Source organism: Drosophila serrata, unplaced genomic scaffold, assembly GCF_035046125.1.
Source record: "Drosophila serrata isolate PLE 108 unplaced genomic scaffold, ASM3504612v1 contig_382, whole genome shotgun sequence".
NCBI lineage: Eukaryota > Metazoa > Arthropoda > Insecta > Diptera > Drosophilidae > Drosophila > Drosophila serrata.
This window is the reverse complement of record NW_028257280.1, coordinates 3,309,861-3,324,832: the sequence shown is the minus strand read 5'-3', so window position 1 is coordinate 3,324,832 and position 14,972 is coordinate 3,309,861. Positions and strand designations below refer to the sequence as shown.

At 43.0% G+C, this 14,972-nt stretch overlaps 1 protein-coding gene across 3 annotated transcripts; it reads right to left on the bottom strand.

Moving 5' to 3' along the window:
* Positions 1 to 7,621: 7,621 nt before the first annotated feature.
* Positions 7,622 to 14,539, bottom strand: dpr5 (defective proboscis extension response 5). 3 transcript variants are annotated; one of them, XM_020955998.2, is made up of 6 exons: positions 14,079 to 14,539; positions 13,296 to 13,433; positions 9,750 to 10,118; positions 9,016 to 9,273; positions 8,039 to 8,280; positions 7,622 to 7,993 (listed from the first exon to the last, which is right to left on the bottom strand). In XM_020955998.2, the coding sequence occupies exons 2-5, from the start codon at positions 13,393 to 13,395 to the stop codon at positions 8,096 to 8,098; spliced, it is 912 nt and encodes a 303-aa protein (XP_020811657.1). In that variant the 5' UTR covers positions 13,396 to 13,433; positions 14,079 to 14,539; the 3' UTR covers positions 7,622 to 7,993; positions 8,039 to 8,095. The 3 variants fall into 3 exon arrangements, with proteins under 3 accessions (XP_020811657.1, XP_020811656.1, XP_086696567.1); XM_020955997.2 differs by having other exon boundaries at positions 7,622 to 7,976; XM_086840441.1 differs by having other exon boundaries at positions 7,622 to 7,976; positions 14,230 to 14,534.
* Positions 14,540 to 14,972: the final 433 nt, after the last annotated feature.

Below are 14,972 nucleotides of genomic sequence, written 5' to 3'. Positions count from 1 at the left end.
AAAGTCGAGCTTCCACGGCCCTACGTACATAGGTACTCGCATCTCAGTTCTCAATTCTCAGTTCTCAGCTTCCCAACTCGAGGCCTCTCTCAAAGCAAAGCTCCCCAGTGAGTGTTTCTCGCGTTTCTCTTTTTTTTTTTTTTGCAGCCTTGGCATAAAGGGAAAACTGCGAACTGCGAAACTGAAAATGAAATGTTGTTATTGAAATTGGCAAAGTTTTATGTGCGCACTTTTTACATAGAAATGTGGCCATGACTTGCTGCCGAAAAATGTTCCCCAAGTCGTTGCCGTTTCCCATTGCCTATTTATGCGCGCCAGGCTTGGGAATGAACCGATTTCCCTCACAATTTTTTGTGTGTGACTCTATCTCGGCTTAGACGGACTGTTATGTGTGTTGGCCTTTTCTTTGTCGAGCCTGGGCTGTGTTCTTTTTTTTTCGCAAGTGAAATCCGCACATTTGCGCCAATGTGCCGGCATTGCGTTGGTGTAAAATGGCACAATACGCCAGCAACAACAACGGCAACAACGGCAGCAACGGCAAAATAAAGTGCCAGGAAACACATTTAATATCTACGCATAAAAATAAAAGTCTGGCAGCCGGCAATGGAAGTGACCAAACGAAGCAGCGGCAGCATCGCAGGAGCAACAGCAAAAGCAACATAACGCCGAGTAAAGGACAACGCACAGCGGACAACGGGCAGTAAGCACGACGTCGTCGTCGTCGTCGCCGTCGTCGGTTGAAGGTCTTGTTTATTACGCTCGCATAGCCAAATGCATAAATTTACGGACCGATGCGTGCAAACTGTACAAACTTAAAAAAATGAAAAGAAAAAACAACGCCAGGACGATGAAGGAAAGGCAGCAACAGCGGCAGCCACATCATCGGAATCAGAAGCACAAGCAGAAAGCCGGAGAATCCCGAGCTGCAAATGAAAAAGCGCCGGAGAACGGCGTTGCCAGCGGCGCAGTGGCAGAACAGCAATCGGAGCGGCAGCAGCAGCAGCAAAAGCAGCAGAAGCAAAAGCAGCAGCAGCAGAAGCAACAGAAGCAACAGAAGCAACATGAGCTGGAACAACTTCCAAGCCGGAGCTTACATGCACTGCACAAAAGAGGAGAGCAAAAGGTGGATAGCGAGATGTACACACGTGTATTTAAACAACGACGTTCATAATATTAGCATAAGGAAAACGAAAGGCTCAAAGAACACATGCATATAAAATATCTGTTGATTTAACCTTTAACGAGTTTCATTCTTATAAAAATATACCCAACGCTAATTGAAATTCTGTTAATTTATGTGTAGGTAAAGTAATGAAGTTAACCATGCTTTGCCTATGCTTCTTTATCATTTTTAAACAAAACAACTGTTTTCTTCATGACTTCAGACTTGAAATGTAATATGTTTTAATTAATTTTGTTTACATTGCGTATACGTAATATTTGTTGATGAACTTCGTTCACATTACGTATACGTAATATTTGTTGATGAATTTCATTCTGATTGCGTAAACGTAATATTTGTTGATGAATTTCGTTCACATTACGTATACGTAATATTTGATGATGAACTTCGTTCACATTACGTATACGTAATATTTGTTGATGAATTCCGTTCTCATTACGTATACATAATATTTGTTGATGAATTTCGTTCACATTACGTATACGTAATATTTGTTGATGAATTTCGTTCACATTACGTATACGTAATATTTGTTGATTAATTTCGTTCACATTACGTATACGTAATATTTGTTTATGAATCTCGTTCACATTACGTATACGTAATATTTGTTGTTGATATTTCGTTCACATTACGTATACGTAATATTTGTTGATGAACTCCGTTCCCATTGTGTTTACATAATATATGTTGATGGATTTTGTGTAGAATGCGTATACGTAAAATTTGTTAACGAATTTCCATAGTAAAATATTTAAATATGTACGTCCCAAGTAGATAAAAACATGCAGGAATTCAAGAAATGAGGAATCGTTACCCAAAAAAGCATCGCATTTAAAAAAATAGAATTCCCCCTGCACCCATATCCTTCCGACCACAACTGTACAAATACAAGAGTGAAATGTGCGCTTGTAAGTATGCATACTGGAAATTCAATTTTAATTTGAACGAGTAGCAAACATACAAGCAAACCGAACGAGCACAAATATACAAGAACACACAAACGGACAAGGTGCACCTAATGGAAAAAGATTAGCCGAAAGCAACAGCCATGCGGTGGCAGTATATTTGCATAAACCAACTCGTATTCAATGTGTAATTCCGATAATTAAAGGAAATCCCAGAGCTACTCTCACAAGCAAGACAAGCAGGCACTGCGACACACACTCAATTTTCGCGCAGTGCATTTTCGGCCAGGCCAAGCGAATGAAATTACGCAGAGGCGAAAAGAGATAAAAGGGCCGAAAGTGTGCAAAACAAGGCAAAAGGCGATCGAGGAAATGCAACAGAAATGAGAATTTATGTTTATGAAAATATTTTTACCCCCTTAGCTTATGAATATGCAAGATGCGGGGTGTTGTGGGGGGCTGGGTCTCGAAACAGGATGCGGAAATGGAAGTGGAAGGGAGGGAGGGAGGTACCGGGGTAGGTAGAAGAAAGGCGAAAAGAACCAAAGGGGACTGGGGCTGCGGAGTGACGTTGAGGTGTATATTTATTAGCAGGCTGTGCACAGGAAGCTGCTAATGTGCTTGCCGCTTTGACTGCCAGTCTGTGGGGCAATAACTGCCTAATGGTCTGTCATTTGTCTCTCAGCGAGTCACGTGGGGACCCCGAGGGGTATGGGGTATGATGAGGGGGTAGTTTTGAGGGAACTAAGGGGTGCGGGCTGTCATAGTCTAACTGGAACTCATTATGCACCACGCAGAGCTTTGATTAGCCGTCAAGGCCTAAATTTTTAAATCGAAACTTTTACACATCATGAACTTTTGAAGCTTTTAATTGTTAGCTTTTTGGGGGAAAGCTAACGGAAAGCTCTGTCTGTTTATGGCATCCCCTTTTATGGCTAAGCTCCTTTTATAGCTGAGAACCTTTTCTATTTCCCCATAGCGAATAATTCCCTTCTAACGGAAAATATCCTTAAATATTCCCCCTAAAATTGAACCAAACTCACTTGCCCGCCTCCTTTTTGCTTCTTCCTTTTCCTGCTCCTTCGTTCCTACTCCACATCCTCATCTTCGCTTCGACTAGAGATTGAGTCTCTGGTTTTGGCGTGCCTGGAAATACATATTTAATAATTCAAAGTTGACTGCTATAAAATCTCAGCGGGTGTCCATATTTCAGGGCGGTAATTTCACATTGTTCGGTTTGCCAGCCGCAGAAGGAGCAGAAGCTGCTGGCCTCCAACTGGAGTCCTGCCAAGCAGGTGGGCCCGCACAAAATTCGCCTTTTCCTGGTGTACCCACTATGCGTAATAATGAGGGGTAGATTCGTTTACAGGATAAAAAACTGCTATTTATCTATTTTAACAATCAAATAATAATGAAAGAACCTCTGCATTCTTTAACTAAACCTTGTAAAAAAAATCATATAAGCAAACATTTACTATTTTAGGTTTTTCTTCTTGTTTTTCAATTTAAGTAACTCTCTGCTTGTGTATACATTTCTTTTAATGAACATTCATCAATCCTTGTATCTCTCAATCCTTCTCAGTTGCACTTTTTGTTGATTCACCTATTTCCTAATTACTCACCTTCCTTTTAAAAATAAAGGAAAACGAAAAAAAGTATGTTTTTTGCCACTATGTAGTACCGGGTATCTGATGGTCTGTTTAGAGTTCGAGAACGACATGAAAAGCGTCCTAACTGGTTTTTGGTCCTGGTTTTCGGGGATTGGCTTTGTGTTAATGTGAGAGTTTACTTAGCCCGGCGCTATTCCTGCTCTAAGGCCATTGAGCCGGGGTGCTTCCTGGGGGAAATTAACCTCTTGCCGGGGGGCAATTGTACAAGACCGGAGCGAGTGCTCCTCTAGCTGCTGCTCTTTGGCCTCGCTTTGTCAGCCAGCTCCACTCGGTGTCCCTCCGCCTTTGATGATATGGATCAAACGATGTTGTTTGCAGATTAAACTACATGGTCCGACACCAGCTCCGGATCCAGGCAGAGCCAATTCGGAGGAGCCGCAGTCTCGGAGCCAGAGCCCCGAAAAGCAGTTAGCGGGAACAATCGCGTGTCGCATGCGAGCAAATGACAGCCCACGGCCATGCGATTCGAATCCATTCTGTGGAAAATTGCTGCAAAATGCCTGCCACTTTGCACTTTGCACTTTTGTGCACTGCCACACTGCCACTAACGCTGCCAGAAAACTTAAATTGAGCCCAAAACAAACATTCGGGCGGGCGAGAGCAAATAGTGCCCGGGCCAGAATGGAGCCGAGTCCCAACCAGAGGGCCACACCAGGCCATTCATTATCCGCACTTTGATTTTAAAGCCAGTCAGCAAATCACTTAAATCTCTCTTGTGCAAAAGTCGTGGCCAACTTAAATCGCATGATAAATGTTTTCTTAGGCCCCGAGCCATACCCACCACCAGAAGGGGTATATTGAGCTGTCCCATTCTCCGTTTGCTGCCGAAAGGCACTGGGTATTTGACAATTCATTTACTTGGCCTCGGTTTTGTCCTACTTTTCTGTATCTGTATCTGTATCTCTGTCTTTATCTCTATATCTGTATCTACACATCGAGTGTATATTTAATAGAATCTTTTGCATTTCTTATGTGTTTCCAAGTGTCAGCGAGCATCTAATTTGATTTATGACCGACAGAGTTATGCCCCGATAATAATATCGAAGAGAAACTTTTTCGCCTTGTTTATTCTCAGGAGGGAAGAGGAGAGACGAAGAAAGGACTAACGATGACTAAGGCCTTTTAAATACTGTCGAAAAATGTCATTGTTTTTGGCCAAAAGAATAAAAGTTCTGTGTGTGTCGTCATAAGTTATGCATGCCAGGCTAGGCCAGGATGAAGAGCTCAAGAAGGATACTACACTCCTCCGGCCAATGTTGCCTGTCAGGGCCTAATACCTGATAATCAATTGCTAAATGCTGGCTAAATAATTGATTGTTGTTTCATCCACACTCCGCCAATCAATCAAATTCGGGCTCTGCTGCCATTTCGGCTAATTAGCAAATTAAAAATCCCTAGTTCAGCGGCACTTTTCGTCGCGTTTTTAAAGCGCTTTCCCTTACGACCAGCAGCAGCACGAAAAACTCATTAGTAATTAAATGTTTTCCGGCGCGACTACGCCCCGTAGTTTCTCTGTCCCAGCTCCTGATCCTTAGTCCTTCGTCTGTCCTTGTTGTCGCTGTAGTCGCTGTAGTCGTCGTGTTCGCACAGCCAGCACTTCCGCACTTCCTGCCTGCCGCTGATTCTGGTTCCGAGTCTGCTGTTGATGCTCCTCCTTCTGCACACCCCCTAAACTACCCCTTTCCCTACGCCCTTTGCTGTATCTGATGATGACGTACACACACACATACACAGTTTCGCATTCGAAGAAGCCCACAGTACGTATACGCACTTTTTCCCACCTGCTACCTCGCAGTGTGAGGCGATGTGTTTGTTTTCTGGCCTTGTTTGCCGCTGCCAGAGGTGATTCTGTTTACAGCCCGAACAATTTTAATTAATTAGAATTGATCAATGGTTTTTCTTCTTTTAGCCTGTGCCGGAGCATTGCTTGATTAAGCCTGGAAGGCTGCTCTTAGGTAAATTGCCTCAGATAAGGATAATAACAATGGTTGAGGTGGGGGTAAAAAATGGGTTTTAAGTTGTGAAATAAAGTTAGTTGATGGAGTTATATGCCATTTATAGTATTTCATAGACGTGACTATAGTTTAAAATTTTTACAACATAATACTCTTTTTAAGTCCGGCTTGCTAACGGTTAAAACAAGGTACACATATCATTATAAGAAAATCACCTAAACGTATAAGTAAGATCCAAACAACAATGTAAATAAGCTTCCTTTTAAACCATTTTATTTAAGAAGTTACACATTTATATTTCAACATCAGTTTACTTATAAATTTATTACTTATAAAACAAACATTATTAACATACTTACAATTATTAAATTGCCTTAAAAATATAATCTGAAAATAAATAATGGGCATCTCACAGTCGCTTTTCTTTGCCCTTCTCCGTGTCTGGTGCTGCGTATTAAGCCCGTAAACAAGTCCGCAAGCAATGGCTCCGGTTAAGGCAACGCCAAAGGCTACGGCTACGGCTCCTGCAAGGACTACGGACTTCGGACTACGGCAAGGACTATGAGGCTCCGGCTCCTACTGGGCTGTGGCTGTAGCCCTGAGCATGATTTGTTACTGACAGCGTCTCAGGCAGCACCAGCAACATCGCACCAAGTCGAGGCTGGGTTTGATTTATTTCTCGTTGTACAATTTATGAGTGAAGGTGAAGCAACAGAAACAGCAACAGCAAAGGCAACAGCAACAGCGAGGCAAAGGATCGGTATGCCTTGGCCAACAACCGGACCCTCGGCACTTGCAATTCATTGAGCCTGAACCCGAGATGCGTCGTCCTTCCAAGGGGTTATGTTCCGGAGCCCGGACTCGGGCCACTGTGACTGCGGCTGTCAGGCAGCGCGTGTTTCAGATGCGTAAGATTCCCCAAAGATTTGCGAAATGCCAGGCGGTGGGGAAAGGGGAAGGGAAGTGAGTGAAAAAGCGGGCACAACGACATGCTAAGTCCCAAGTACCAGCGCACCCCCTAGTCTGTAAAAACCCTCTCCTTATGCCAGATTGTGATGGATGCTTTTGCCTACTTTGGTGGATATCCTTTGGGCTCCGAGCTCCGCAAGGGGTTTGCGGTTGTGTTAAAGGGAACTAAGGGAAAGGGAAAGGGAAATGAGAACAAGGAGCTGGGAGGAGTTGTTGCTGCGTGCGGACCCATTAGCGGCTGGGAACGTCTTTTATTTCAATTACCACCGCCTTATGCAAAATTCAGCGAACACTTGGCAATAAGGAGATGCGTTATGCCTTTGCTCCAGCCATCCTTGCGCATCCTAGCGCGTCCTCTCAGCCTCTCCTTGCCACTGCCACTGCCGCCATTACTCATTGTGTGCCGTTTGCGGCTCCTTTGAAGCTGCCGGAACTGTCGCCCTGCATTCGGCGGGGTACTTATCCGTATCCTTATCCCAGCTATCATCGTGAGCTACGAAAACTTTGTCCAAGAACTTCAACTGTAATTGCCGTCGAGGAGTGTGAATTACGCACGCTTCAAATGTTTCAATTACCTTGCCCCAGGCACACCTGTCGTCGCACCTTACCTGCTTCCCTTTCCTCCCCTCTCTGGGAAAATCGAAAGTGTTTTTCCTTTGATGTGCTCTGGGAAACCATGCGCTCTCCCTGTATATGGGGAACCTTCAATGACCCGTCCTGACCTTATCGTTTTTCAATTACTGTTCGAAACTCCGCCCCCGCAATTAAGGGCCCATAATCCGGGTCGCAGGATGTCAAAGTCCTTCGCCCAGCTATAGTAATCGACGGCAGGGAGGCGGTCCCACTCGTATCGCCATCAATCATGGGGCGGGAAAATGAAATTGCGTATACGCGATGCGTCAGGCGATTCGTCATAATTAATCTAGATATCGCCGCTCGATTATTAAGATTAAACATTTATTTACATTCGTTATGGATTCGATTCGATTCGATTGCTCGCTTCTGGTATCTCTAGGTATGCGATCGGCCATGTATATGCTACTTATATGTATGAGCATATACATATGTATATGCTAGACGTATGCACTCTCGACCTATTTACTTAATTACGTATAAAAATACTTAGAGACTGAGCCACAAACACAAACATAAACAAAAACTCGATTTACATATTTACAAGACAACGCGACATCGACGTCGTTAGCCTACAGCCTCCAGGCTCCAGACCCCATCCTCTATCCTCCATTCACCATCCAGTCAGGCAGTCATCCAATATCCCAGTGGGCGTGTCCTGTAACGAGATGTTGACTACGACTCCTGAGCTGATGACGGCATTAAAAATCACCGACTTACCCGTGCTCCCGGGCTCCAGACATCGAACATAAGTTGCCGCTCGACTTTGGGCCCGGCTTAGAGGGGCGCTGTTGCTGCAAGAGCTGCTGCCGGAGATGGGGTTACCGGGGATGCCAGGAGGACCAGAAGGGCCGCCAGGAGCAGCAGTGACAGCGGTGGCAGCTCCAGCCTCGCTCCCAGTTCGTGCTGCATGGCCGCGTGCTGCTCACTCTTAATGATATGCACAAAGACGCTGTCAGAATCTGTTGGGAGCAGATGTTGGTATATATACATAAAAAGAGGGTTAGTTAGTGGTTGTGTTAAACACTCGGCGAAAATCATTTAAAACTTTATTATATTGTAATTGTAGAGCAAGAGGGATATTAATTATTTAGCAGGTAATCAATAAATATGCTCCCATCATATAATAAATGAAGCAATTATTTATGATTCTATCACCAAGAAACAAGGATACTAAATCTAAATTGTAATAACAAATGATTTTATCAAATGTTCATGATTTGAAATATATTTATCATTATTATAAATATTTAATATGCATACATAGTTCAATCAAGAAACCAAGAAATAAATCTGGAATGTAATAAAGAAAGATAAACATAATAAATCCTGAAGCAATTAAGATAAATGAAATATTTTATAGTTGAGGCTTGAGCGAAACTCATTTTTGGTATCAAAAATAAATTTAACGAAAGAAGATAAATATATACATAACAAAGAGCTTATCAAGACTATATTATTTTATATTCGTTAATTATTTTTGTATTAAATATTTTCCCATCCAGGGTACCGAAAATATCTACATTAAAGAATCCCCATAAATAATGCAATAAAGAGGGATATTAATTGAATTTTCACAAAGTTTCGTGCCATCAACTCATACTAAAACTGAAACAGTAAATGATGTCAACTATAAAGGACTTAATCCTGCTGCATGGACGAGAAAAAGTTCTTTTGTTGCTGCTTGAAGGACTCACTCGAGTTCTCCGCGGAGCAGGTGTAGTTGCCGGAGTCCGTGTTCAGCACGCGCGATATCACCAGGTTGCTGGTCTTCATCTGCTGCTCGGACACCACCCGGATGCCGCCCCGCGCCGAGTCGCTCACCAGCTCCGTGTCCTTGTGCCACAGCATGTGCGTGTAGGGGCCGGGCGCCTGCGGGGCGATGCACGTCAGATTGATGTCGCTGCCTTTTTGGATGAACAGCTCGCGGTTGGCGAGGATCTGGGCCTTGGAGGCTGTCAAAGGACAGAGAGCACCGTGTCGATGTCGATTAATGGGGGTGTCAACAAGTTGCCATCGGGGGGTACTTTATCCCTCCCCGCCCCCTGCCCTTTGTTTGATAAACTAATTTGTCAGAGTAATCCCCGCTCTTTGCACCCTTGGGCTGGGCTATCTAAACGGAGATGTAAACAACGGCAACAAGGACTAACACGACCGCCAATCGATTGGCATTCAAAGGGAGTATTGAGGCGGGCACTTGCCTTAATTTAAGCCCAGCAATTGAGGGCACTCTGTGCAGGGGGTTGTACTCGAAAAAAGGGGTTAATATTCCGCCAAAGAAATTAACAATTTTAATGAGTTTTTAATGGAGTCAGCACTTTTTCCCCGAATTAGGGTTCTTTTTTTATCTACCGTTTGATGGTGCTCCATTTATGGATATGCTTCATTTGCAAAGCAAATTGTTCCCAGTTTTCCCCAGAAGGATACTCACTCACAACGACCAGCTTGTAGGCCAAACTGATCTTAGGCTCCGTGGACACCTGGCACTCGTAGATGCCCGCATCCCTGGGCTGCACCGACACCACCTTGAGGACCCACTCGTCCGAGTTGTCAATGTGACGTGCCAAGAATCGCTGGTCATTGGTATATGTCATGATGCCAATGGTGAGGATGTGGAGGTCACGTTGCCGGATCCAGGAGACCGCCCGGTCGCCCAGATGTCGGACACGGCAGTGGAGTCGAGCAGTGGTGCCAAGAGCGGCGATAATCTCCCGATCTGTGGAGTTATCGAAGATCGGATCTGGGCCTTCATAGTTGTCGGGTATTAAGTTGGACAGTTCCTCAGCGGCGGCCAGGTGACCTAAAGGGGTTAAAGATTATAAAGATTCTTAATAATAATAATAAATTTAAAAGTACAGATTATATTGATATGTAGCTCTTCAAGATTACCTAATTTAACAAAATAATATAACTTCCCATATAATAGAATTATTCCCATTTCAATTAAATATTAATCAAATTAAATAAGTTCATATTTAGGCATCTGTATTTAACATTTGTTTGATTTGCCAATGAAATTAAACACATATTATTACATTTAAATCACTACCATCAATTTATTAACCATAAATGTCCTAAGATAACAACTTGCTAAAAGATAACTAATACTTTAAACTACCGAAACCATCTTTCGATGATTAAGTTATTTAGTTACAGGGGAAAGAGTTGTAAATTGTAGTGCCTAGGACATGACCATTAAAGCCACCCAGAAGGGGTGTCAGAATACCCAAACAGCTGTATCTGAACGTCAATCTAAACGTATTCAAGTGCATTCCTTGGCCGCAGGGCCCGAACGGCCAGACAGACAGATGGAAACAGGAAGCGTCAGCTAGGCAGACATTCAGACAATCAGACAGATAGATAGATATACCGACAGACAGACAGACAGACAGATGGATGGATGGACAACAGACCGACAGACAGACAGATGGATGGCCATTTGAGCGGGTTGTGCCAGAATTGGCCTCCTACAATTGGCTCAATCGCCTCAAACGGCGAAGAGGTGATGGTGGTCTTGGCATCAGCATTCATTTGATTAACGAGTATTTCCGCTTAATTTATGCCCCAGCTTAAGCAGGCACCCATTCCCATTCCCATTCCCCCTTTTATGATCCATCACCGGTTTGGGAGTGATTTATGTGGGTGGTGCTCCTGCTCCTCCGCCTCTCAGCACCCGATCCTGGCACCAACCAACCAAATGGCGATGTATTAGCCAACTAATGCGCTAATAATCCATGAGTGCCTAAACAAATACAAACACAAATACAGCTGCTAAAGTGGTTTGGTACGGCGACTCTATGGGAATGTGGATATGGAAGTGGATAAACACATATTGATTTATAGGCAGGGATCCTTTGTGCCTGCAATGTGTGTGTGTGTGTGTTGGTTGGACCAAATTTAGCTATCAAATGTCGGAGCAATAAAATGATGTTAAACACTTAATTGAAACTGTTGCTCCAGAGCCGCTGGGCTGGCTGGTAACGCTTTGGCCAGGCCAAAACACTTCACTTGAAATTGCTTTTTATGCTGGCCACAAAATATAAAAAAAAAGAAAACCCCTCCACGAACACTCTCGCACACGCACACACACACACACTGACGTTGGCAAATAGCATGTAACAACATAAAAAATTTTTTAATAAAAGTTGCGTATTTACATACAAAGTGCGGGGTGGCAAGTTGTGTGGGTGGGGGGAGAGGGAATCGCTCGCTGGAACCGCAGCAACCGCAGCAGCATCAGTGGCCATCTCCTCCTCGTAACCCAGTATCAGAGGATTCCCACCCAAGCTGCAGTCCCCCAAGCGGGCCCTAAACTGAGCTCAGGTGCCATAAATTACAAATGAGCAATTGGCAAAGCTCCTGGTTCTGGTCCTGGTTCTGGTCCTGCTCCTCTTCCTGTTCCTGTTTCCAGTTTGCACTCACAGATGTGAGAGAAATGCGAAATAGATGGCAACATAAACAATTTCGGACAGATGCAATAGGGAATTGCCAAATTGAGATCCTTTCAGAGATCATTTATCCATTAGAGGAAGATATATACATAAACATTACTTAGGTATATTAACTCTGATGTTGATTCCAGCGAATTCAATTTAAAAGGGGTTACTACGGTTTGAAGAGTTTATTTGGTTAAGCTTTGCAAATAACTTTTTAATTAAAACGTCAGTGTTAACATGCACAAATAAGTTAGTTAGTTAGTTTTAATTATACATATGTTGGTTTCACGTTAAAAGTTGTAAATTAAACTTGCAAAATTCAATTGATAAAGGAAATTGAATGGAAATGTGGAATTTCAATTTAAAAATGTTGAAATTTTATTTGGAAACTGTAGTTAGATTATGGAAAAACTAGTGAATGGACTTGGATTTTGTTTTTTGAAAAATTCCAATGATGTATATATATTTATATATTCTTTATATATACCCTTTCCGCTTGCAATTTAAAAGTAGGATCGAATCGAAAATCAATAATAACTAATTATTCTTTTAGTCTATATTATATTATATATCGAAATTTGTATATGAAAATCAAGATTTAAAATACTTATAACTAAGCTAAAAATGCATTAATTTCAATTCGGAAAGCGTTGTTATGTAAGTTTTTATATGTTTTATAAATCTGCATACCCAATATACCATTTTAAAAATTTCAAATTTTTCCCAATTTTTGGCAATTTTACCAATTTTTGACAATTTTAATGACAATTTTAACCCCTTATGAAAATTTGAAATTTTGAAAAATTTTTTAAAATTTAAATTTCAAACGGACATGGCTTAATCGACTGGGATGTTGATGCTGATCAAGAATATATATAATTTATAGGGTCGGAAATGATTCCTTCACTGCTTTTTAAGCTTCTGACTAAAATTATTATACTCTGCAAGGGAATTAAAACTATATATATTTTTAAAGTCTTTAAGTTTCAGATATTTATATTATGAAGTTTTATGCATATATTCCTTAATTTTTTTAATATTTTAAAAGCTTTAACTTTTTATGTATTATATTAAAGTAAAAGAAAACTTAATCTGAACTTAATATGTACCTTTCCTCCTCATGTAATGCATTTCCCTTTCTATCCACTTTCCGACTTTAATAATGTAAGTAACAAAAATATATTTATATACATATAAATATAATATTTCCCCAAAACAATAAAGTCTTAATCCATACACAAGAGTATAAGCTCTTTTGCTTTTTCAAATTTCCAGCAATTTGCTGTCCCAGCTTTTGAGCTTTTAATGTAGTATATCCCCTGGTCTGAGAGATCAGTGTCCCTCCGCATAATCCCCACCATATCCCTCAATCTAATTGGAATTGGAATTGGACGGCGGCTCATCACAAATGCGATTTCCAATACCCTTCGTCCTGCGTTGTTTTCTCATTTATAATGCCTTTGCTGATATGATTGCAGAGTCTGAGAGCGGCTTTACCCTTTGAGTGTCGCCTGATTAGATTTAAAGCCTTGGATACTCACCGAAGTATTGCCTGCTGCTGCTGAACCGGCGGCTCTGCTTGTCGACTGTTGCGGTTAATCCCATGATCACGAGCAGCGCCATAAAGTATTCCACCAACATTTCATGCGCAATTTGTGTGGCTCTCGAATTACATATAACTGCAGCCAGGACATGGGCCAGGAACAGGACCAGCACCAGGACCAGTATCAAAAGAGAGAACGACAACAGAAAAGTAATTAAAATAAATGATGGCAATCGCGGGACTCAACTCAATTCAACTCGTCGCGACTCGAGTCGTCACAAAAGATGGAGACGAAAGCAAAGACGAAGATGAAGAAGGACACTCCTACCCCACTTTTGAGGCCACATTGTGCCGAAACAATAACTGAAAGGGATTAGGCTCAGGACTCCGTCTTATCGGAGAGCCGGAAACCGCAGCACATTCATTTAAACTGATGACAAGACCGCAATGCGGTTGAGTTTTCAATCACCATGACGCCCACAGGACAACGGCGTGCTGGAGATTGAGATGATGTCCTTAGGGGTGGGGAAGGGATGGTGAAAATCGAGCTTTTGGTAATTTCTTCATTACACACTAAGCTGTCCATTCAATTGCTTGGCCAGTGGAGGAGGAGGAGACAGGAGCTGAGACAGTAGAAGGAGGAGCAGAAACTCAAGTCTCGCCCGCAGGCAGCAATTTCGCTTTGGTCACGTTCCGATAATACACTTAATTATATTCGACAGGGACGGGCGGGTCAAAGGGGCAACCGAGGAGGTTTGAAAGGACGAAGGTACTATCGTACCTTTTCCCTGGCAGCGAAACTAGATTCGGTGGCTGTGGTCGGAGTAAATGTAGCGCGAACTGCGTGCCGCCATCTCATGCGCAACGTAACGCATTCGAGCGCCTTGCGTTTCGGTCCCTCTATCGGTGCGAAGGGATGGGGTTTTGCTTACGTAACTGCCCTTACGTGCGGCGACGTAAGGGTACAGTCATGGTCATACGCGACGAACCGCTCACACAATCACACAAAACGTAATGCGAAATCAGTCACTCCAATGACGCGATTCCAATACCAATTCCGATTGAGACGCCAGATATAAAGGGCACGAAAGCCAGCCGAGCAGTCTCACCCGAATCACAGTACACGACAAGTCACGGGAAGTCACGGTATGAGTCGGTCACGTTTCACGTTTCGTCGTTTCCGGTCTTGGGCAATGCGCTCGTCGCGTGTGTGTGGCTTGAGGCGCGGAATACAACTGAACCGAGTTACTCTGGCATGTCCTCCGCAAATATGCAAATCTCTGGGAGTCCTGCGGCCTGCGCCTGCGCATCAGCAACATGTTGCAGCAACATTTATTGGAGCCAAATTGAGTCGCAAGGCCTGGAGGCGACATTCACTTGGAGGAGGAGGAGGAGCGCTTAGGCCCCCTCCAGTAATGTCCTGGGATCTCTTTAAAGTTCATCGGAGGTGCGTGGTTGGATGTGCTTATGAAATATTTACCAGGGTACGTTTGATTTGTGTCATGCCACTGCGAAGAAGCAACAATGAAATGGCAGCAGCGCCATCAGAAGAAGCAACAGAAGGAGTAGCAGTAGCAATAATAGCACCAAACAACATCAATAATAAAAGGCACAAAACTCATGCATGACGAGGCGTCTTTTTTGCAATCGAAAGTGGCATAGGGGCAGACACAGA